The sequence below is a fragment of the Malania oleifera genome, chromosome 5, assembly GCF_029873635.1.
Source record: "Malania oleifera isolate guangnan ecotype guangnan chromosome 5, ASM2987363v1, whole genome shotgun sequence".
NCBI classification, from domain to species: Eukaryota; Viridiplantae; Streptophyta; class Magnoliopsida; order Santalales; family Ximeniaceae; genus Malania; species Malania oleifera.
This window is the reverse complement of record NC_080421.1, coordinates 84,402,921-84,425,757: the sequence shown is the minus strand read 5'-3', so window position 1 is coordinate 84,425,757 and position 22,837 is coordinate 84,402,921. Positions and strand designations below refer to the sequence as shown.

At 37.4% G+C, this 22,837-nt stretch overlaps 1 protein-coding gene across 4 annotated transcripts in view; it reads left to right on the top strand.

Annotated features, from left to right (window-relative positions):
* Positions 1-22,508, top strand: part of LOC131155706 (uncharacterized) — a 45,704-nt gene extending 23,196 nt beyond the window's left edge. For 2 of the 4 annotated variants that reach the window (XR_009136883.1, XR_009136884.1), the window contains exons 6-11: positions 474-560; positions 15,861-15,960; positions 18,792-19,005; positions 19,091-20,427; positions 21,576-21,911; positions 22,144-22,508. Coding sequence is in view for 1 of the 4 variants with exons in the window: in XM_058109050.1 (XP_057965033.1) it covers positions 474-560; positions 15,861-15,960; positions 18,792-19,005; positions 19,091-20,427 (1,738 nt within the window). In the remaining 3 variants the exon portion in view is untranslated. Of the gene's footprint in view, positions 1-473; positions 561-15,860; positions 15,961-18,791; positions 19,006-19,090; positions 20,428-21,575 lie in introns of all 4 variants that reach the window. The other 2 variants (XR_009136882.1, XM_058109050.1) reach the window with 2 other exon arrangements.
* The last annotated feature ends 329 nt before the right edge of the window (positions 22,509-22,837 follow it).

Below are 22,837 nucleotides of genomic sequence, written 5' to 3'. Positions count from 1 at the left end.
TGATGACCGTGTTGTTAGAGAGATTCCTGCCATTCTTGATTTGTTTCTCTTCAACTTCTGTGTTTGTAATGACAAATTTGTGTGCATGGGTGGGACTTGGAAATTACCATCATCGCCTCTTGGTGCTCCATTTCTACCACTTGCATCATCGTACATTTTGGCTTTAATGTTTGTGCAGTTTTTGTAACTGATCAAATAGAAAACTTTTCGTTTTTACTTTTTGGTTTTTTTTTTGGCATCCCAAGGATGCTTTGACTGATATTTTTGTGGAATATCTTTTCTTGATGTTATTCTGATGTATATGTTTGAAAGACACTTCTTTTGAGCATTTTTTTTTTGCCAATCAACTGGTTGCTTTCTTAGCTGGTAGAATTGTAATAAATTAGATTATGTCATGTCATTTTCATTGTTGCTGTACTGAAAGTCAGCCTGTACTTATGTCTTTCTCTGTGTAATTCTTTTGCACACTGCAGGTCAAACTTCAATCGATTGAATTATACTGGCTTTATCACTGCTATTCTAGAAAGGGGTGATGAAATCATCTCTGCTGCATCCATCAGGTGATTTTCTACCTTATCTTGTTAATGCATTGCTTTTCAGTAGTTCACTAATATTTTACTTTTGTATGAGTTTATATTGTAAAATTCTTCTGAGGTGGTATGAAGAAATGAATGCTTTTTGGCTTGTTTCTGTTCTCAACCCAGAAGACATTTAAGTTTACTAGGAAATTTGTCATGTGCTTTGCACATTTGCATGTGATATTATTTATTAAATATTATAATTAAAGGTATTTTTTCCCTATTTTTCCCAATTCAAAATAATAATAATAATAATAATAATAATAATAATAATAATAATAATAATAATAATAATAATAGCTAAAGATTATATAGGAGCACAATCTTCTGATCAACTTCGATAAATTATAAATAATCATGTAATATGAAATATTACTTACACCAATTCATGTTTAAGGTATAAATAAAAATTTTAACTTATTAAAAATTCTGGCACAGAAAGTATATAATAAGTTTTCAATGGGATCAATTATTATTATTTTTATTGGCAAAAATCAATTCATTGAAGCAAATCAAGGGGTGCCTCCTGTTTACGACCCAAAAAAAAAAAGAAAAAAAAAGAAGCCTAAAGTAAAGATAACACCTGTGATACAAAGTGTCCATATGTCTATTTGTTCTTATTAGCACCCATAGTAGTTAAAAGTGCACCTGAGGCGCGCCTAGGCGCAAGGCACAGTGAAGCGAAGAGGCTTGCGCCTCAAACCAGGTGAGGCGAGGTGACCTGCAAGAGGCGATGCTAGGCGAGATGAGGTGCACTGGGGCGACAGGCGCAGTGAGTTGCGCCTTGTGAATTTTTAGTTATTTAAAGTAGAGAAATAGCCACAGCCAGACCCGTAGCCCTCATTCAAATGAACATAGCCCTAGCCCCTCTCGGCCCTTCGAAGCCCTTCGTGAGTTCGTTTTGCACATTCGAACCAGCAGGAGTCTTCGCGATCCTTCGAACCAGCAACGTGAGCTTGTCTGCGAGCCTTCGAACCAGCCAGAAGCCTTCGCTACTTTGTCTTCTTGCTTCGAACCAGGATCGTGAGTTCGTCTTCGACATTTTGAAGAAGCCCGACCCTTCGCGACTTCGTTTCCAACCAGCAGGAGCCCTCGCCAGTTCTTCTTCTTCTTCTTCTTCTTCCTGCTGCCTGCTGCCTGCTGCCTTCTGCTTCTCTTCTTCTTCTTCTTCTTCTTCTTCCTGCTGCCTGCTTGTTGCGTGCTGCTGACTGCTGCCTGCTGCTTCTCTTTTTCTTCTTCTTTATATGTAAGCTTATAAATTAAATCTTTTCTTTAATTAATCTAAGCTTATAAATTATAACTAATACATAATATTTATTTATTTTACTGAAATTTACCTACTGTTTTTAAATTTGTAATATTTAGTTTAATTAATGTAAGTTTATAAATTATAACTAATATATAATATTTATTCTTTTAATTGAAATTTGGCTACTCTTTTTCCTCTTCTTCTTTATATGTAATTGCTAATTCAATATTTAGTTTAATTAATGCAAGTTTATAAATTATAACTAATACACAATATTTATTCTTTTTACTAAAATTTAGCTACTATTTTTTAATTTGTAATATTTAGTTTAATTAATGTGAGTTCATAAATTATAATTAATACATAATATTTATTTACTTTATTGAAATTTAGCTACTATTTTTTGATTGTACTCTTTTCTTTTGATGTTGAACTATGTTGAATTGTTGATGCTTTTGGGCTAAATTTTCAATTTTGTAATTGAATTTTTTGGCATTTTAAATTCTAATATTACTAGATATTCATATGTTCATATATCAATTACCCCAAATAGACATTTTACACCATTTTAATAATTGTGCGCCTCACCTTCATGAGGCGCGCGCCTTCGCCTCACGCCTCGGCTTCAAAGACCCTTTGCGCCTTGGCTCGCCTCGCGCCTCTAACTACTATGTTAGCACCTTGTTTAGGCCAGCAGAAATTGCTTCAAGGACAACATCAATTATTTTCTAAGGAGAGAAAGGCGTTGATACTTTTGATGTTCTTCTCTCACTCCTTGGTTCTTCCATGTTCTTCTCCCATTCCTTAATACTTCCATGTTCTTCTCTCATTGTTGTTATGTTAATACTTTGATGAGATAAAGTTTTCTTAATATATTTTTCAGAAAATCAGTTGTAATTAAGATGCATCTCCAAGCCAGCTATTTAATACTCATAAAATTGGCTTCATTGTGTTTGAGGATGAGCCTTGATACAATAGTTAATGAGTTATGCTCCAATTAGGTCATAGGTTCAAGTCATGGAAACGGCCTCCCCTATTGTGTAGGTGAGGCGGCGAACATCATTTCCTCCACAGAAATTGATTGGGAGCTTCATGTACCAGGTGTTGCATAATAATCATATGTTAAACACGAAAAATGTATTATTCTATAAATCATTGAATTTGCTCGTAAGAAGGTATTGATGTGCTTTCTTTTGTTATTGAAGGTAATTGAGTGTACAGAAAGTTTTACCCGAAAAAATTGGTGCTGTGCGAATGAGGTGAAAAGCAATCTTCTTTCTTTAGGAGTAATTTGAAAGTCATAGAAATGACTATTTGGCCAAATTTGTGCTCTCATCTTAAAACATTCCTTGTGTACTTGATGAGTGTGACAAATTTTCTTCCTTTTTTCCTTCGTTAGAGCTTGAAGCTCAAGTGTAATTTCCGTTGGTTAGTTTTAAAAATTTATGGAGAGCTTTTAGAAGGTACTTGAGCTCATTCCTGTTTCTCAAGCTTTGACGCAGTGTGGTTATTACCTTAAGTCTGTATATTCTATCTTCAATTGCAATAGATGTGAAACAGCCCATATTGGTACTTGGTATGATAGTCAAATCTGTACTGTGTTGTGGTATAGTACTGTTGATCACAATTGTTTTCATGTCAAGAATTGTCTTTGGTTGGTGGAGAGTGGCATTATCAATTATGCCAAATTTCCAAGTTCATGTTGTATTAGTTATTTGTGAGAAGCCAGATTTCTTTACTTGATTTGCTTGTTGCTGGTAAACCAGTAAGTGAGTTGCAGAGGATTTGGTGAATGGATGCATGGATTGGTGATTAATCTCAACAACAACCAACCTATGTGGGGTTGGTGGTGAATAATCCTAAGACAGAAACTAAAACTTGCACTTTTTCTTTGAGATAAAATTTTAGATTTTTTCCCCCCAAGCTACATATCCTCTCTCTCTCTCTCTCTCTCTCTCTCTCTCTCTCTCTCTCTCTCTCTCTCTCTCTCACACACACACACACACACATTTTTCTTTCCTACTCTGTTCCATTTTTGTTCTCTGTATCTTTGTCATGAAGTTGTTCATTGACTGTGAGAGAGATGGATCTCCACAAATCTGGATTGAAGGCAATATCTTTGATCTGCGACTGACTGTTGGAGAGAGTAGAAATAGAAAAAAAAAAAAGGGGGGGGGGGTGTTCAGATGTGTGATAAAAATCAGATACAGCATTGATGGATTGGGGTTTCATTGTTGGCAGCTAGGTCGATTTTTGTAGTGTTTATTTTTTAGCCAAATTCCGCTGAGTGGCTTGAGAGGCATTTGGAAGCTGAAGGAATTAAAAAAAATTGGTGTTTGAGACAAGTAGGTAGAAAGTTTTAGCGATGACCTTCTTTCAGCACAGTTGGGAGTCCCTGCAGCATTTTGAGGTTTTTTGATTAATTTCATTGTAATGGAGTGGTGGACACTAGTCTGAACTCTATTTTTCTAGCCCTTATTCTCCAAAAAAGAGAGGCCCGTTAGGGTGAGGGGCCTTAGGTCTATTAGTTTTTCAACTAACCTCTGTAAAATTATTTTAGAAGTATTGTTGAAAATATTGAGAGAGGGTTTGTGTGAAATGATGACCACAGGTCAGCCTACATTCATTAAAAATGGACAAATCCTTGATTCGGTGTTGATCTCTAATGAAGTGGTCGAGAACGTGCAGAGGGGCTTATTTTTAACTTGGAGTTGAAGAATCCTTATGATTTGGTGAACTGGGATTTTTTGGATAAAAATGATGGCTTTTAAAGGCTTTTAGGCTCTGTTGGAGGAAATGGACTAGAAGATGCTTGAGTTTGACCTATTTGTTGGATATTGTAATTGGTCGGCCCAGAGAGTGGTTTGGGGCTTCCATGGATTTTGGATCCTTTGTCCTTGTTTTTGTTCACTATGGTAGAGGATATTATGAGCAAGATGTTTTTGCATGCCCAGAGTGGGCGGGGGAGGGGTGATTAGAGGTTTTGTTGGGAGGGAGAAGGTGAAAGTGTCACATGTCTAATTCATGGACAATGCTATTTTGTTTCTTGGGGACAATGTTGCAAGATTTCGAAAGGTTACTATTTTGTGGAAAATTTTCTAAAACATTTTGGGATTAATGATCAACTTGTCCAAGAGTGGGCTGGCAGGCATTGATATGGTGGTGGTCTCGGGTAACGTCACATAATGCTCGCGGGTGTTACAGGATGTGGGAGAAGCGGGCATTATGCAATGGGAAGCGGTCGTAGCAGCCGTGAATTTTTTTTCATGCATGCACAACCATGCCAAAATTGAAGAATAAGCATGGAATTTTTAAAACATGATTTTTAATGAAATTCGACCACTTTAACGAACACACTCTTTTGAATATGCATCATGTTTTTTATACAATTTTAGTTTTCTGTTTACAGGAAAAGTCTTTTTCTTTAACTACTTTAATGATTAAAAATTTTAGAAATGTAATTGAAAATGAAAACCAATTAATTAGAGACATAAAATGAGTCAATAAACAATTATACATGCACAATAAATTCATTAGTACCAGTATGTGAAATAGTTACATTTAATCCATATAATTTATAATTTTCAGTAAATTTAATTTTAAAATTTTATTATTCAAAATAACAATATGTCAATAACAAAGCAGGCATAAAAATTTGGGACATTAGGGGCTAGGCAATTTATACTTAATGGTTAATACTTAATAGTTACATATTGTTTTGTATTTTCTAACAATTTTAATTTTTAAATTCTAATATTCAAAATATCAATAACTAAGCATAGCAATTTAGGCTATAATTTTAATTTTTGAATTCTAATATTCAAAATATCAATAACTAAGCATAGCAATTTAGGCCATTAGGGATTATGCAATTTAGGCCCATTAAGCAAATTAATTAGTTAAGCAATAAGTGTAGCAAATTAGCATTAAAAGTATAAGTAATTTAGTACTAAGTAGTAATTGGAAATAGTTAAGTTATAAACATTGCATAAACTTAGGCTATAGGTAGTAAATTAATTAATTAAGCACTTAAGCTATAAGCACTGTTTGAGCTTAAGTCATAAGTAGAAAAATTAATTAGTTAAGCTAATAAGCTGCCTAACTTGCTTTAGCAACCCAAAAAAAAGACCCAGAAGAAGAAGAGTGGGTTGGAATAAATTGTACACGCTGGCAGTAGGCAGACCCACGAACAGGAAGTCAGGACGCAGGAACTCACAAACACATAGTATCTCCCATTCCGAAACCCCCTTGAAAGCTCAAAGCTTCAGATTCTCTTCAGATCTACCCAAATCCCAAGTTTCTTGCTTAATTTCCTACTCAAATCTACCCAAATCACTTCCGAACAGCAACAAATTTCTTCCCAAATGGATAAAATTTCAAAGGGAAGGGGATGCAGTAGATCACCTTCATATGGCGATTTCAAGCACAAATTTCTGTTTTCGCAGCCATAGATCACTGGATGGGGAGAGGGAGAATTGCAGCAAAACTCAGAAAAATCAGGAACAAATGAGGTACTTTTCAGTATGTAGGGCTGTCGGCAGGGAACAATGGTGTAACAGGGTGTAACGGCCCGTAACGGAAGCATAATGCCCGTTACAGCCCGTTATGGAAGCGTAACGGCTGTTTGGACCGTGATTTTTTTTTTCCTCACTGCTATTGTGGCCTGTATTTGTATTGGGGCATAGAAATTTCGTTATGTAACGGCGGTTGGCTGCTACGTAACGTCCATTATTTAATATCATGGGATTTAGAGAGGTCTAAGGTCTTGGTGGGTGGCGTCTCTTTATAATGGCTGGCTCTCCTATCTTGATCTCCTCCAACAGTCATTTTTCCAACCATTTTCTTTGGAACCACATCATTTGGAACACTAAACTCCCTTAAGATTCAGAGGTTTATTTGGACTGTATCTAGGCTTAATTTGCTTAATTTGTTACAGTGTAGAAGACCCACTCTACAAGGTTCCCAGCCGTGATATGTGCTTGATCTTCAATGCCCTCAAAGAGGCAAATGCACTGCTTGCTTCATTGTAGAGTGACAAACTATCTTTTGAAATGCTCTTTTCTCTTGTTTTGGTGAAGCTTGGGTGGCTCCTAGGTCGTGGGGAACTCCCACCCCTGCCCTCCCCTCCACGCCTCTTTTTGATAAGCAAAGACTTGTATTAAAAGAGAGAAGAATGTACCTCAGAAATTAGAAAGGAAAAGAAAAAAGAAAAGTTGGGGAGGATAAGAAATCCTTCCGTTACATGTAAAAAACTAGTTATGAAGAATGCAACCTAAATAGAGAACCAAACTCAAGGTAATAGGGTTAGCCAGTCCTGCTGCTAGTCTTCCATAGAAACATGATGACAAAAACCATTTGCCACACCCACAGTGACGCAAGATATACCACCCTACTCCAAAGCAAATTGTTAGCAGTAGCCACACTTTTGAATATTCTAGTGTTCTTTTCCAACGAAACCCACCAAATAATAGCCACAACGGTGCAATGCCATAGAGCTTTCCTATCCTTTCCTTTGCCAGAATCCCTAAAGTAATTGTATAAAAGGCTTTCAAAGTGTATGAACAGGCCCAATTTTCACCACATATACCAAATAACTTATTCCAAATAGTCAACATGAAAGGGCAATGAAGAAACAAATGCGAACAAGTCTCTTCACTCCTTATACAAAGAACACAAATGTTGGGGGACATGACCTCATTAGCTCTTCTCTTTTGAAGCAAATCATTGGTATCAATTCTTTCAAGTATTGCAGTCCAAATAAAAGCTTTTATTTTGAGGGAGCTTTAGCTTTCCAAATCAAAGGATATAAAGCAAAAGGATCTGCAGTAGAATCACAAGTCAAGTAGGTGAAAAAAGATTTTCAAGTGAATTCCTAGAAGGATCTAAACTCCAAACACTATTATCACTCCCCAAATGAACATGAAAAGAAATGAGCAACCTGGTCAAAAGAAGCATCTCAATAATCTCTCCCTTAGTTAGATTTCTCACATGATGGAGGTTCCAAGAATGCTCATCTTCTTGCAAAAGAAAAAAGTACTTGCCAAAGGCATCTCATTTACCCAATGATCCTCCCAAAAGCGAATATGCTCCCCATTACCCACTGTATAATGGACTTTAGGAAGGAAATAATCATAAATCTGAGATACAAACTTCCAAGACTCGAATAAATAATGTTAATTCCCACTTTAGCATCTCACCTATTTTGTAGCAGTCCAAATTTGCTGTGAATTACTGTATGCCAAAGAGAATTAGGTTCGACCAAAGAGATGTTTTTGGGCACCAAGTTACCAACACCCAAACTTGCCTCCCTTTTAGGCCTACAAACAGTCTTCCAACCTACAAGATGATCTCTACTACCCTCTCCACTGTTCCTCATTAATTTCTCAAGCCGCTGCTCCAATGTCACAGGGATTCTAAAGGGATGGAAGATAGACAAATGTGAACGTGTAATATGACCCCCTAAAATGAAGAACGCTCCTTTCCGCCTGTCCAGTCTCCTAGCCACTCTCTCAAAAACAGGGTCCTAGAAAGTGTCCACCTTGGGGTTACCACTGAGGGGGATACCTAAATGAGTAATAGGCCAAGTCAAAATGACACAACCAGCTAGCCTAGCAAAAGGATCCGCATTAGTATTCAGACCTGCCAGATCTCTCTTAGAGAAATTAATTTTCAGCTTGGATACTTTCTTTAACACCTGTAAGATGGTCAACAAATTTGAGAAGCAACTTATGTTATGTGATATAAAGAGAGTAATATCATCTGTGAACTGAAGATGAGATATGATGCAATTCCTATAACCCCTTAATTCCTTCACCAACCCTCTGTCTACACCTCTCTCCATCATCCTACTCAGGACATCAACAACAATAGTAAAAAGAAAGGGAGAAAGAAGATCTCCTTTTGGACCCCTGGACGCATGAAACCAAGACTTGGCCTCGCTGTTTACTAAGACAAAAAAGACCACAGAAGATAGACACCCTCCAATCCATTTCCTCCACTTCAGGCTGAAAACTTTTCTAGCCATAATCTTGTCCAAGAAGCTCCAACTCACCCTATCATAAGGTTTCTCTAAATACAATTTCAATGCCAGATCCCTCTTATTCTTGTGAATAGCATCTTCAACCCCCTCATTAGCTATCAAGGCCGCATCTAGGATCTGTCTGTTACCTACAAAAGCACTTTGGCTAAGATAGATAGTGTCCCTTAGAATAGTAGCCAATCTATAAGTAGTAGCCAACCTATTATAGATAACACCTTAATCAAAATCGTATAGACACTAGTTACCAAGCTAATAGGTCTAAAGTCCTTGACTTTAACCATACATCTCTTTTTGGGGTCCAACGTAGTAAAAGTGGAATTCGAATTCCTCCCTTTTTCTCCATTGTGAAAGAATTCAAGAAAAACTTTGAGGTCTCCCAACTATCCTGAAAGAAGTCCATAATAAAACAATTTGGTTATCCATCTCAAAATCGAGCTTTTGATCTCCTTTTCCTCAAAGGTCTCTCTGGCCAAGCAGCTTTATTAGTTGATATAGGACACCAAATCCAGTCCCTCAATCATAGCTCTATCCTCATTCTCCTCTGGAAAGAGATTCTTGTGAAATTCAATAATCAGGCACGCAATATGGTTAGGATCCCTAATAACCTCTCCCCTATCATTCCCAAGTTCTTTAATAAAGTTATTTCTACCAATCGCCACCTTATGGAAAAGCCTAGAATTACAACCCCCATTCTTGAGTAGATTTTTTTTTGTCTCCAATTCATCTCTTCTCTAAAAACAACTTTTAGAAACTCATTAGACCATTGGACTCGTCTACCAACAATGTCCTCGAAAGAGGTCCCCCCTCAGCCAATCTATCAATCACACCCAGTTCCTGAAGAATATATATATATTTTTCTAGATCAACCATCACCAGAAGTCTCCATATTCCAGTTTTTTAAATTCTCCTTCACATACTTCATTTTTTTATTTTTCAGAAAACAAAAACCTTCCCGACCTTCCATAGTGCACTCCACCAATTCTTAACCAAGCTCCGAAAATTCAGATGAGTCAACCACATATTTCCAAATCTAGACTGAGTAGGGTGCCACTTAATAGGATTAGATTCAAGAACTAAATGATCAGAAATCACTCTAGGGAGTACTTCTTGAGTAAGAGTGGGAAAAGTATCTTCCCATTTAGTGGTAAACAGAAACCTACCAATCCTAGTAGCCACTTTCCTAGTGCCATCTGCAAACCAACTAAACTGGGCATTTGAGAGTGGAATATCCCGCAGATCACACTCCCTAATCAAAGTATCGAAACCCCTCATGCTTGAGGTGATTCTAGAATCTCCCAACTTCTCATTAGTGGACCTAATAACATTAAAATCACCCCTCAAACGCCAACTGAAGGAACACATTTCTAAAATTGCAGTGAATTCATCCCAAAAAATGCCCTTCAACCAAGGGTTATTTGGCCTATAGACCGAGGTAAACTACCACCGGCCCTTATCTTTGACCTCTAAATGAACACAAGCAGAAAAAGAACCAATGAGAACATCCAATTTGCTTGCAAATCTGGTGTCCCAAATTATCACAATACTGCCCGTGGAGCCAGACCCAATCTTTGAATCTAGAGTCCCAAATGCTCTTAGCAGGAAACTGTCCACCACCTTTAAGTTCCTCTTGAAGCATAACTAGGTTTGGGGCTACCTTAACAATATCCTCAATCTGACGACGTTTGCTAGGGCAGCTCAGACCCCTAATATTCCAACTCAAAATCTTCATTCTACCACCTTACTGCCCTTAACCCTGTTGTCCTTCCCCCCTTCATAGTTAAAGTTAGAGGCTAATTTTTGCAATTCTTTTTCCACTTCTTTTTTCCTCTCATCGGTTCTAGGAGAGACAACAACCTTAACAGTCTGGTCCAAAAGATTAACCAGAGAGCAACCCAATCTGTCTGTAAGCTCCTGTGGCTCCTGGCTGTCCCTCACATCTTCCAATCGATCAAGGGTTGATGTCTCTCCTGCAGAACCTAGTTCCCTTTGGCAAGAAAGGTAATTTGTTTCAATTAGGTTAACCACAGGCGTAGGCAGGATACTTTTTGCAGAATTAATTAACTCATTGCAGGTTTCAGAATTTATAGGACCAGACTTAGGATCAGTCACAGGATGGAATAAAGGCTGGGGACAAAAGAATTATCCATGTATTAGCATCCAAATCTTCCTCATAAAAAAGATTCCTTGAACCTATAGAAAAGCTTGAAAAAACCTTACCAGATTGATTGGAAAAGGCAGACCTGTTATAGTTTCCTACCTCCTTCTAAAAAGACTTGCTTTAGATTTTCATTTTGATCTTCATCCCAATTTTTTTTAGTTCCTTAGTATCAGCCTCTGAATTTTGCACATCTTTCAACTGAGATGAAATCAGACAGACATCCTTGTATTCCTGAATCTGTTCCAGCAGCTAGTTGTTATCATATTCGTACTAATCTTCCAATTCAGTATCAAAAAGACTACATCTTTGTGTATTAGACTCTGAATTCTTCACGTCAGATTCCCTGCCTATCTCCATACTTGATGTTCTTGTATCTTCTACAAATATCTCTGAGAATCCAGCTTTTTGTAAAATCTTCCCTATTTGCATGAGCTGAATATTCTTATGAAACCCTGATAACTTCTCTTCTGATCTGATGGAAAGAGGGACTAACAACAGATTTTTCCCTTTCATGTCTTTCAGTATTTTCTGAGATTCTTCTATTTCTTGTAATTTTTCGATATTAATCAGGATGCATGGAGTCACCTTCTCAGGTTTCTCCTCATTCCTTGATTTCTCAAGCCTTTTGAACTCTCTATTTGATCTTTTAGGCAGCTTCAGAAAACCACGTGATTTCATCTTCGTCTCCCCCAAAGAGTGTAAACTTGGGCCACTATCATTCAAAGAAGGCCCTCGGAGTATCCTGGCTTTCTAGTTAATTTGGGCTTCTCTTTTTCCACAGACTAAAGCTGCTACGTCAGCCCGTTTTTTCTTTCTTGGGCCCTATCGGATATACATACTTTAGAGTAAGTCCTCCAGGCTCAAAATTCGTAATGTAAATTTTTTTCCACTTCAATTATCTTCAGCACAGCTTTCAAAACAGCAGCCTTAGGAGGATATTTTTTAAAATTTGAAAATCTTCACTTTTCCAGACTCAATGACTTTCCTGTGAAACCAGCAGCCTTAGGACAACTTTTCTTGCTGAATTTTCCAACTGGAATCACTGGAATTCTCCCATCCCTATTCCCTGATCAACAGAAACTCCATCCTCACCACCCATGTACAACTAGGCTTTTATTGAGAAGCCCATTATAGACAAGGCTTTCTTCCTCATACTTCTCTATATCCCAGGAACCACAATTTCTACACCCTAGTATTTTCTGTCTATATTGTTGTAATGTGCCTTCTCCTTCTTTGACTGATTTGTAGAAAATCAACCACCTTGAAGCCCATTTTCCCTTTGAAATTCTCAAAGAGAATATTCCTCCAGAATACAGTAGTTTCTCAATTACAACATATGCTCAGGTTTGTTTCATACCAAGCATATTATCATTGACCTATAATCAACTCAATGCCCAGCCTTAACTGGAGATTTTGAACTTCAACATCCCTTAGCATGCACCATCACATTATTTCTATCATGTTGTGTAAATCTTCAATTTGGGGGGTGGGGGTGGTCTTTGGACAGTCAGTTTCAGGAAAGAAGGATTCCTGGATGAATGGTTTTCGTGTTTGGCAAGTGGAGAAGTGGAAAGGTTATGGTTCGGTTGATTCTTCCCTAGAAGTTTCTTCCCAAAATCAGATGGGTGGCCCATTCAGAATGGTGATGAGCGATCTAGCACAGATGATAGATCATGTTTTACTGTTGATCTGCTTACTAAATGTGAAATAAAATTTCATAAATAATGTATGTGATGTGGAGGTACCTAGGACCATTTCTCCCAAGATGACTTGGGGTAATGATATTAGAGTTGGCAGTTGTAGGAGTTTGGGCAGGGGTCATGATGGCCAAAATTTTATCTATGAGATGGTTATCCTAATGTGTATAACGGTGGTGGAAAAAATCATGTTAGTGTTGTGGGATGGATACTGATCAGGAAGGGTCTATTAAAGATTTAAACTTCATACTCCATGAACAGCAATGCAAGATGGACTTGATTTGAAGAATTCTTTGAATGGTTCTGATTTTCAGTTAACTAAATCATTAAAAATGAATACTGATGGTAGTTTGTTTGTTGTCAAATTTTTGAAGGAATTGCCAGCAAAATCAGGTGAGTGAGGGTGGTAACTGGGAAGGGGAAAAAGAAACGGTTCAGATTCCTATGTTCTAGTTGGTGAAGGTCTAAAAAGTATTCCTATTCTTGAAGATGGGAAGGAGCTGGAGCAGCTGGTGAAAGATCAAGTTAGGGATGGTGTTTTGTCTACTCTTAATTCTCCTGGGCGGGATAGTTATTTAGAATGATACTGCCAGCTGTTAGGTAAGATGATTTTATGGTTGTCTGATCCTAGATAAGAAGTATACTTGAATGATGGTAAGATCAAAGGGAGAAAAGGTCAATGTGATCTTGCTAAGAAGTCTTCTATTAGTTATGAAGGCAAGGATTAAGAAGGGGCTTCTTATTTTTGTTGCATTAAGTTTTATTTTTATTATTTTTTATTTGGTTTGTAGTATTTCTGGTCGTCCTTTAGCTAGTAATTTTTAAAAAAAAAATTCTTGTAATATGTTTATTTTGTCATGTGAAAAAAATCGGAGTGCGAGTTCATGATGAGTCGTTGACAAACCAATCTAAGAAACACTGAGGATTTGAACTACCATCGAACTTAAAGGGACACTGAGATGTCTTGCTCTCTCTCTCTCTCTCTCTCTCTCTCTCTCTCTCTCGCAATAAGTTTCCTCTTTCCCTCTTGTGCATTCGATCTTATGGATTTTCTTGCGGTAGGTTATGCCGAAATGATCGGTTCAGATCAAAGGAAAATTCTCTGATCTGCGATTAGACAAGGTTCGGGAGAAATCTTTTTTCCGTGTGACCTAGGATAATGAAGGTGGTCAATAATAATGTCTCTTGTAACAGGTGTTTAGTTTTTTCTATAGAAATTGTGTTCTGGTTTGCTGATGGTTTGTCTTCTTTCAATCGGATGCAAAGGGGATTTTGAACTATTCAAATGGGATTCATGAAGTATGGGATGTTGATAAGATGGATGAAGGTAGGAAAGTATTTGGAATTAGGGCTGGGATGGAAGGGAAAGAAATTTTCAGTGTTTATTCTTGGACGAGCTAAAGGCAGTGGGTGGCAAAGCTTTGCATGCAACTTTTGTGAGATAGCAAAGGTTTTTTATTAGGATTCTGGGGTGTGGTGATGATAGTTCTTCACACCAAAGGTTGTGGAGTCAAGTGGTGTTGGAAGGCAAATAGAGACACAGTGAGGTGAGGGTCCCAGTAGCCAAGTTTATTCTGGAAAGCAGTGTGTGTTGGCTGGGAAAGAAGAACTGTGCTGTTGGTGTGGAGGTGCACTGCATCTGAACGAACCAGGGGCCATAGCAATTTGATGGGAATCGATCAATAATGTGAAGAATTCTAGGGTTCTGGATGGCATTGTGAACATCTTAGATGTGGCTAGGGTTGCTTTCAAGGAGGAGGCTGCAAAAAGAATTGGGCTGATTGTATGTTACTCGTTTTGGACTTTGCCCAAGTTATTGAAAAAGGAGGTATTTCTTTGTTGACTAAATTGGGATAATGATTTGAACAAGCCAATGTCTAGGAAATTTTGATTCCTTGGATCCAAAGGAAGGCTCTCCTCATATGGGCTTCCAGTGCAGGAAGGTCAGGATGATATTCAGGTCCATGCACGCGGTAATGGTGACCTGAGTACTTCCTTATTGGTTCTGGATAAAGGGCTGGTCCAAAGTTTGCTCCTAGATCTCGGAAAATGAGTATAGGGTGGGGGACTCCAACATGCTGCTTATGGAATCCAAATCTAGCATCCAGTTTTCTGAGACTCGAGTTGGAATGACCAAGTATTTCAGAATTCTAGCACTTTAGATTTGAAACAAGATGGTGTTGTTAAAATTATGTGAAGTTTCAAAGAGGTATTAGAAGGTGGGTTGGAAAAGATTAAAAAAGAAGAAGCTGGGTTTGGGGACAAATCTGATGGTTGTCGTTTTAATGCTGATAGATTTGAAGGTAACAAAGTTTATGCTTGAAGGTGAGCGGCTTGTATGGGTGCTGAATTGAAGAAGGTTTCTGAAGAAAAGAAAGAAAATTCTGGTGAGTTCAGTGCCAAAGTTATCAAGCAGAAATTCTAATGGCGAGTTCTGTATTGTGGAAGACCTGAATGCTAAGAAAGGCTGGATGTAGTTATGAGGTTAGTTAAGGAAACATGGTAAAGAAATGGGGGATTTTTCAGATTCGAAATTCGAGGACACCATGGGTACATTTCTCATTCTTGCCATGAGATAGGTTTGGAGGGACATTTTATTTTCAGTAATGGTGTGTTGGTGAACAAATGACAGGGCAGGCTCCATTCTGCCTACACATGTGAAAATTCCTAGGAATGAGTTAGAAGCTCAAAATCTTTTGGATAAAATGGGTTTAAAGTTGAGTTACATCAGAGGAAATGAAGTGCATACAGATGGTTGTAAAATTCGAAAGATGAAGGGACAAAGGGAATTAGTGAATTTGAAGAGCTCAGTAAACTATGATAGATAGGGTTTGAAGAGGGGGTTTCTTGGCTAATATTCTTTAGTTTTATTTTGTAAATTTTGTTTTTTTATTCTTCATGTTCTTTCTTGTTTCTTTTTTCCTTTATTTGGTGGACTTCTTGTCCCCACATGTTGTCCCTTCTCTTCTCTTTATCTAATATATCTTCTTTTGTTATTTTAAAAAAAAAACCGGAGTGCAAGTTAGATGGTTATTTGTACATGAGATGCTAATATATGTTGCTTGCTTGCATATATGTGTGCTTGTGCAAGAGTAAGCTGAAATACTAATGGTTCCATGATTTGCATTTTGGTTATTAGGATTCACGGGAACCAGTTAGCAGAGATGCCGTTCATTGCGACTCGTAATATGTATAGGCGTCAAGGAATGTGCCGTCGGCTTCTAGTTGCAATTGAATCTGTATGTTCTGAATCAAATGTTGTATTGTTTGCCTGTATTTTATGTGATTGGGATTTGGAATTAATTATTGTATCATTCTTCTCTTTTATTTGTTTTTATTTGAACTTACAGAAATGCTTATAGAAATGTCACTGCAGAATAGTGTCTGTGACACATCATGGAGTTATATTTTTGTTGATTTTCCTTCGTTCTCTATCCTTCTGGGCTGTTCAAGAGTATTGCATTTTAATTTATTACGTCTCAAATGTTTTATTGTTGATATTGGATGGATGACTTTTAAGTATCATCTGCTTACTAGTGCATGATTCTTGTTTGGGTATTGATGTCACAAATCTCATGGATAGGTGTCATTTAACATTGAAGGCAACAAAAAGGGACTGTAGTGCATGTGTGTGTTTTTTTTTTTCATCAAAAGTTTGTCATGCCCTTCATTTTGTTTGATGTATTTGGGAGAAATGAAGGACTAGATTACTGTATACTACAGAGAAGTACATTATCCCTTCAAGGGGAGCATAGTTATTAGCCCAACTTCTTACATTCTCATGAAATTTATTATTTTTCAACAAATTCGCGTCATTTTATTTCCAAATAGGAATTGACAATTTCTCTAGTCAACATGTTATCTTTACAATTGACAATTAATGTGTATACATTTTATCTGAAAAAATGTTGGATAAGTTGCTAATTGCAATGAACAAGGAGGCTCCCTATCAATCATAATGGTGCTGGATGCATATTTCCTCTAAACTTTTGTGAGCCATGATCGGCTCCCTATCAATCATAATGATGCTGGATGCATATTTCCTCTAAACTTTTGTGAGCCATGATCTTATATTCAGCTTCTGCGCCAAATTTTTGTTCTTGTTGTTGCCTGCTAATTATGGCGATGGAGATACAGTGGGACTTACTAGGCCATCATTTCCAGTTGGTTTATATTGTCTCCATACAAGATCTTTTTTCATATGCATGTGTCAAATTATTTTTCTTTCTTATTCTTTAGCACGTTACTGCATGTTTCTATAAACAAAATTTGGTCAAAATACTAAAATGTAGATGAAATTTTGAAAAGTTATCTAAAATTTACTAAATCCAAGAGTTCAAAAAGTGAGTCCTAATTCCTAAACATTTTGGTCAACACATTGTAGTGTCAAACTGAGCAACAGTTTGGCGTTAGTTGGCCCTCTACAACAACAACAACAACAAACCAAGCCTTAAGTCCCACTAGGTGGGGTTGACTGCATGAATCCTTTTTCCGCCAATTTATGCGATGATGGACAATTTCCTTCAACAAATTCAGTGCTGTTAAATCCTTGCTATCTCATTCCAAGTTATTTTAGGTTGACCCTTATCCCTTCTACTGCCCCTTATAGTAACTAACTCACTCTTTCTCACTGGTGCATTATGTAACTTATGTTGCTGTGCCCAAACCATGAAAGTCGTCCTTCCCTTATCTTATCTTATACTGGAGTTATGCCTAACTTACCACAAATATGTTCATTCCTTAAATATCATAGTGATCTAGCGAGTTTTATGCTGGCTGTCAGCTACCGAACGCAACCCTCCTCCTTTACCCGGGCTTGGTACCAGCTGTGTATTAAAAGATTAGGACATTGAGTGCATCACAGCAGCGCCCCCCACCTTCTGCTTCCTGAGGTCATGAACCTTCCCGAGGTTTGGATCCTGCATGCCTCCTTGGACATTTGATTTCTGAGACACTTACACCCCACTCTAATTTAACATCAAGCTCAGGGTTTCTGTGGTACTTTGAAAACCCCTGGGGTGGTCTGTGTCTGTTAACAAACTTCAGAGGTCCTTGTGACTTTTAAAACCTCAAGCCTGCATCTTTTAGCCAATCCTCAACCGAGGTCTTCTAGCCAAAATAAGCAGCAAAGAAAAAGTGGGGTTGGGGGAACAGTGCATATGTTGAAGCCAGAAATTCTATAAAACAGCAGCAGGAATTACAAAGAGGAGATAAAAAAGTTAGAAAGAAGCTAGGTCTGCTAGTCGATCAAGAAGGGAAAAAAAGGAGAAAATTACATTGAAAAGGGGGTCACAGCAGCTCTGACTAACAGCAGCAGAGCAGGCCATGTGAAGAAGAAGAAGAAGAAAAGGAGGACAAGAAGAAAGAAAGAAAGACGGTAGGGTCTCGTGACTCTGGTCAATCAAGAAGGAAAGAAGAAAAATGTTATCCTGATTTTTTTTTTTTTTTAACATTTTTAAACTTGATTTGCCTATTGGTGTATCTAGCCTGTTTGGTCGATCACGTCTGACAGGGTTGGTGTCCTGGCCTTGGCCTTTGGTCAGTTGTTAGAAAACTTGGGATTTGAGAGACGTTGGGTCACGTTGCATTTGCAAGATAATAATAAATATGGTCCATTTTTTCTCACTTTTTTTTTCTTTTAAATAATTCTTCAATCTAGGCACAAATCGCATATTGGAAGGTTCAGATAAAAATAAGGGAAAAACCAAGAATAAGTGAAAAATAAATGAGGTATGCCTTGAAGTCTGAAGAGCCTTGTGCCTCACTTTGTCTCATTGTTCTCATGCATGTTGTGTTGCTTCAATCTCAACATGTCTTTTGGGTATTTTTTTTCCCCTCGGTGACTTTCAAAATACACTCATTTTGCTGGGATGCACATTGAACTTGCCAACCTTCTTGTACGTGTAAAGAACATACATGTTTCAGCATCTGTGTGCCAGGATTTATGATTAATTTATAATTTATTCATAAAATCAACTTATAACTTATTTGTAAAGATCAACTTCTTGTACTCTTTTAGGTGCTGATTTCAACTTTCTGACTTTGGTGCAACAATTTTTGATTTTTATAGGCTCTTTGTACCCTCAATGTGGAGAAATTGGTCATACCTGCTATCCATGAACTCATGCAGACATGGACTTCAGTTTTCGGTTTCAAGCACCTTAATGTATCAGACAAGCAAGTAATGAGGCGGATGAATTTGTTAGTTTTCCCAGGCACAGATATGTTACAGAAACCCCTACTTAAGCATCAATTTTCTGAAGAAAACATGATTCCCACTGCAGGTATCTAGTCATTTATCACATAATAGCTCTCCTGTCAACCACATCCATGTATCTGTGGTTTTTAACTCTATGTTTGTTCTTGTAGCTGTGATGTCCTCTGAACTTTCACAGGCTCATAAAAATGTGCATGAGGGAGTGAATAATTCTGATGGGCCTGATTCAATCATTTTTGGTGCGGACATTGTCCACTGTATAGATGGTACTAATCGGGAGCCTAGTGCTACCGACACTGGCTTGCAACTTCCTGGTGGCTCGTTGCATGATACATCTGGCATAACCACTGAAACAATAAATTTTGCAGAATCTTCTGCTGATGCAAACTGTCTTATTCAACCGAGCATAACTGGTGATGAGGGGAAAAATGATACTGTCATGAGTTCTATTGGGTCAGCAAATGATGTTCATGAATTTATTTCACAGTGTACAACCGAGGGGATCAATGACTGCAAGAATGATGCATCTATAGCAGCTAATTGTGATAAAAAAGTTCATGCATCAATGGCAGCTGTAGAAAGTGTTTCTTGTGAGGTTAAAGTAGATGGTAGTATTGGTAAAGATGATGTGGTCTCACATGAAGATGACTCTGTACAACAACCTGCAGACATTAGTACTCAAACCAGGGATGCAGTTGCCTGCCATGATTCAGAATCAACCAGCCAGACTTGTCTTGATGTAAAGGATAATTATCCACTGTGTGGGTCTTCTTCGAATTGTAGCTTTAACAGTTTAAATAAACGCAGTTTGCATGATAGCTCTGAACTGTTGAGGGTCAAAGGATGTACTTTAGATGCCGATGACAACATGGTTGATACTTGTGGAGTAAAAAATGAAGTTGCTTCTAAAGAGTATAGATCTGTGGCCCTACATGAGAGATGTTTAGCATCCAGTGGAGCTGATTCCATGATTATATCAATGCCTTGCAACTTTTCTTGTGATGTAGCTGCTTTCCCGACTTTCCAGTCAGTCCATCAAAGAGCACGAGATGTAGAAAATGGCTCCTCTCCAGATTTTCCAGTTTGTTCTAATATCAGTTCTTCCAGTCTGGGCTGTATGCCCGATGGCCATGAAGTTGCAGTTGGTAGAGAGAGTCATCCTTTATGCACAGCTTCCTCTAATTTCACTGCAGAACCCAACAATCAAACTTGTGGGGGTAGGCGTCCTGTTGAGCTGAGTCACCAAACTGCTAATGCAGTTACAGTGAATGATGTCTGTGACACAAAGGATGCTGTTACTGATGCTCATACTGATTCCCATTCTCATGAGGAGCCTTCCCGTGATAGGCCTCAGATAGTCACTAACTCTTTGGAGCAATCAGAGTCCACCACCCAGTGTAATTCTGACACTCTGTGCAAATTGCAGTCCAGTTCTGGCATGGCTCTAATATGTGCCTCTGGTGGGTGTAATTCATGTGGCATTCCTTAGGTAATTATGCTCTATCAAAACAGAATTTTTTTTGCTTGCATGCGTCCATCTGTGGTTGTGAAAATATAGATTATTTTAATATAATTCTTGAATGATGCTCCCTTGGCATTGTTTGTAAGGCATGATGATTTGGTGGCCATATGTAAATTCGTTGCTCGTTGCTGCTGAGTGTTATATAGTGTGCAAGACGTGTTTTTTTAGCCTATACTTCTGTTTGATGGGGGCAAGTGATTACTATGGATATCAGTTATGGTTCATGTGTCTTTTGATAGTTTTGTTTAATGGGGGCAATTGACTATACTTAATAAATGATTACAGTGTATGCTTCTTTTGAGTTTTAATTTGACTATGATTAACTCGTCAAATGATTAACGTTTATGCTTTTCAAATGTTAATTGAACCAGACTCATGAATGATGCTCCCTTGGTAGTGTTTGTATGGCATGATGATTTGGCGGTCATATGTAAACTTGTTGCTTGTTGCTGCTGAGTGTTGTATAGTGTGCGATACATGTTTCTTTAATCAGCTGATACTTCTGTTTAATGGGAGCAAGTGATTACTATGGATATCAATTATGGAATAGTCTTCAGTGTTTTTTAATAGTTTTGTTTTATGGGGGCAGTTGACTATAATTAACTCAATAAATGATTACAGTGTATGGCTTTTTCAAGTTTTAATTGTTGACTACTCAACAAATGATTAAAGTCTAATAGACCAAGTCTTTGAAAAAAATTAGCTTAAAATGGATTAATAATGGAGAACAGAGATGGTGCTTTACCTCAAACTTTTATTGATCAATGTTGAGCCATATTTCAATGGTGGAAATGCCTTGGATTGCATCATTGGATGATGAACTGCTTTCTTGTACTTGTGAAGGTAAAATATTCTTTTATGGGCTTCCATGCTATTGTGATTTTGAATTGTGTCCATTCATAACTCTCTCCGTTTGTGAGCTTATAATTTCTAGTGTCAATTAATGCTTTCGAAGTCATTCCTCTACAATAGAATCTGTCCCCTTCATACAAGATGGGAGAATAGACCCTCAGATGTTTTCATTTTGCATTTGACTTTGCATGTCTTGGACATAAGTTAATTTTTCTACCATTCTTTGTAAATTGTCAATCTTATGTTCAGGATGTGTATTGCAGGTAGATCATGGAAACTGTTGAAGATTGGCAAGCCATCTTAAATCTGTTCTGCTTTTGTGGAGAATGAAATGCTAGATTCAAAGAGCTGGCTTGATATAATAAGGCTTGACCATTTACAACTTGGAGGCTGTAGTTGATGATTGTCTCATGGATGAAAACCGTTGTAATTAAATATTTTGTTAGAACAAACTACACTAATTATGCATTTATAATGCAGTTTTGGAGAAAGGTTAGGAAATATACAGTAGTGTTCCTGACAGTTTGAGCTCTAGATTTTGGAGTCCTTCAATGACAAATCTGAAGCAAGGTGAAGAGCGTAGTTTTCATTTTTTTGAGGTATGTTTTTACGTTCTCATTCAACTCCAGCATCAACACTTTTGGCACAAATCCTATCATATACCAAGTTGCACTTCTAATAGTCTTTTTCCTTCACCAAATCATCAATTGATTAGGTGAGTTAAATTAAACTTCTCTTGCTGAAATTTTTAGTCATCTAAATCCTGCTTAAGCTGTCCGAAATTACATTTCAACAAATTTTCTAGCTTCTGAATTTTCTTTTCATTTGCAGTGGAATTTGAGGGTTGTGATGGGCAACCATGAAATGAAGCAATTGGAAGTGAGAGTGCTCCTGGCAGAACGTAGAGAGGTATCTCTGGACTGGGATGATAGTACTTCCAGTAATTGGCAGAAATTGTATACTATAGTCAATTGAAACATGGAAATATTTTGTGATCTGTGTTGTCATTAAACTAAGCCTGTAAAATTCTTAATATAGTTTCAGAGATGTAGGTGTGGTCGTGTAGCTTCTTAGCACTCAAGATCCTTCTGTACCTTGGCATTTCCTATCCCTCATGTAAATAGAAATTTTCATCGGCTAAGTAGTGCCTCAATTGAAATTATTTTACGTATTTGTTCATTGATTTATTTTCATGATAAGTTGAGCGTGACATTTGTGATGGGAAGAGTGCTAATCCCTCTCTTTTATTAACATTTAGGGTAGAAGACACAAATTTTTCTGAAGTTTTTAATAAGATGTGCACCCCATTTTAAGTTTTATCAAAAATATGTATGCTTTTCTTGATATTTAATTCTTTGGATGTTTGTCAAAATAAGGGAAGTTTGCATTTTCTTAGCAAATTGAACACGTTATTAAAATTTTAAATTTTTAATGTGGTTTGAGTCTCTTCCATATTTGAGAGATGATTTGCGCCTTTTAACTGGACTTCAAAGATTAGCATCTTTTACTCAATATTTATGTTACA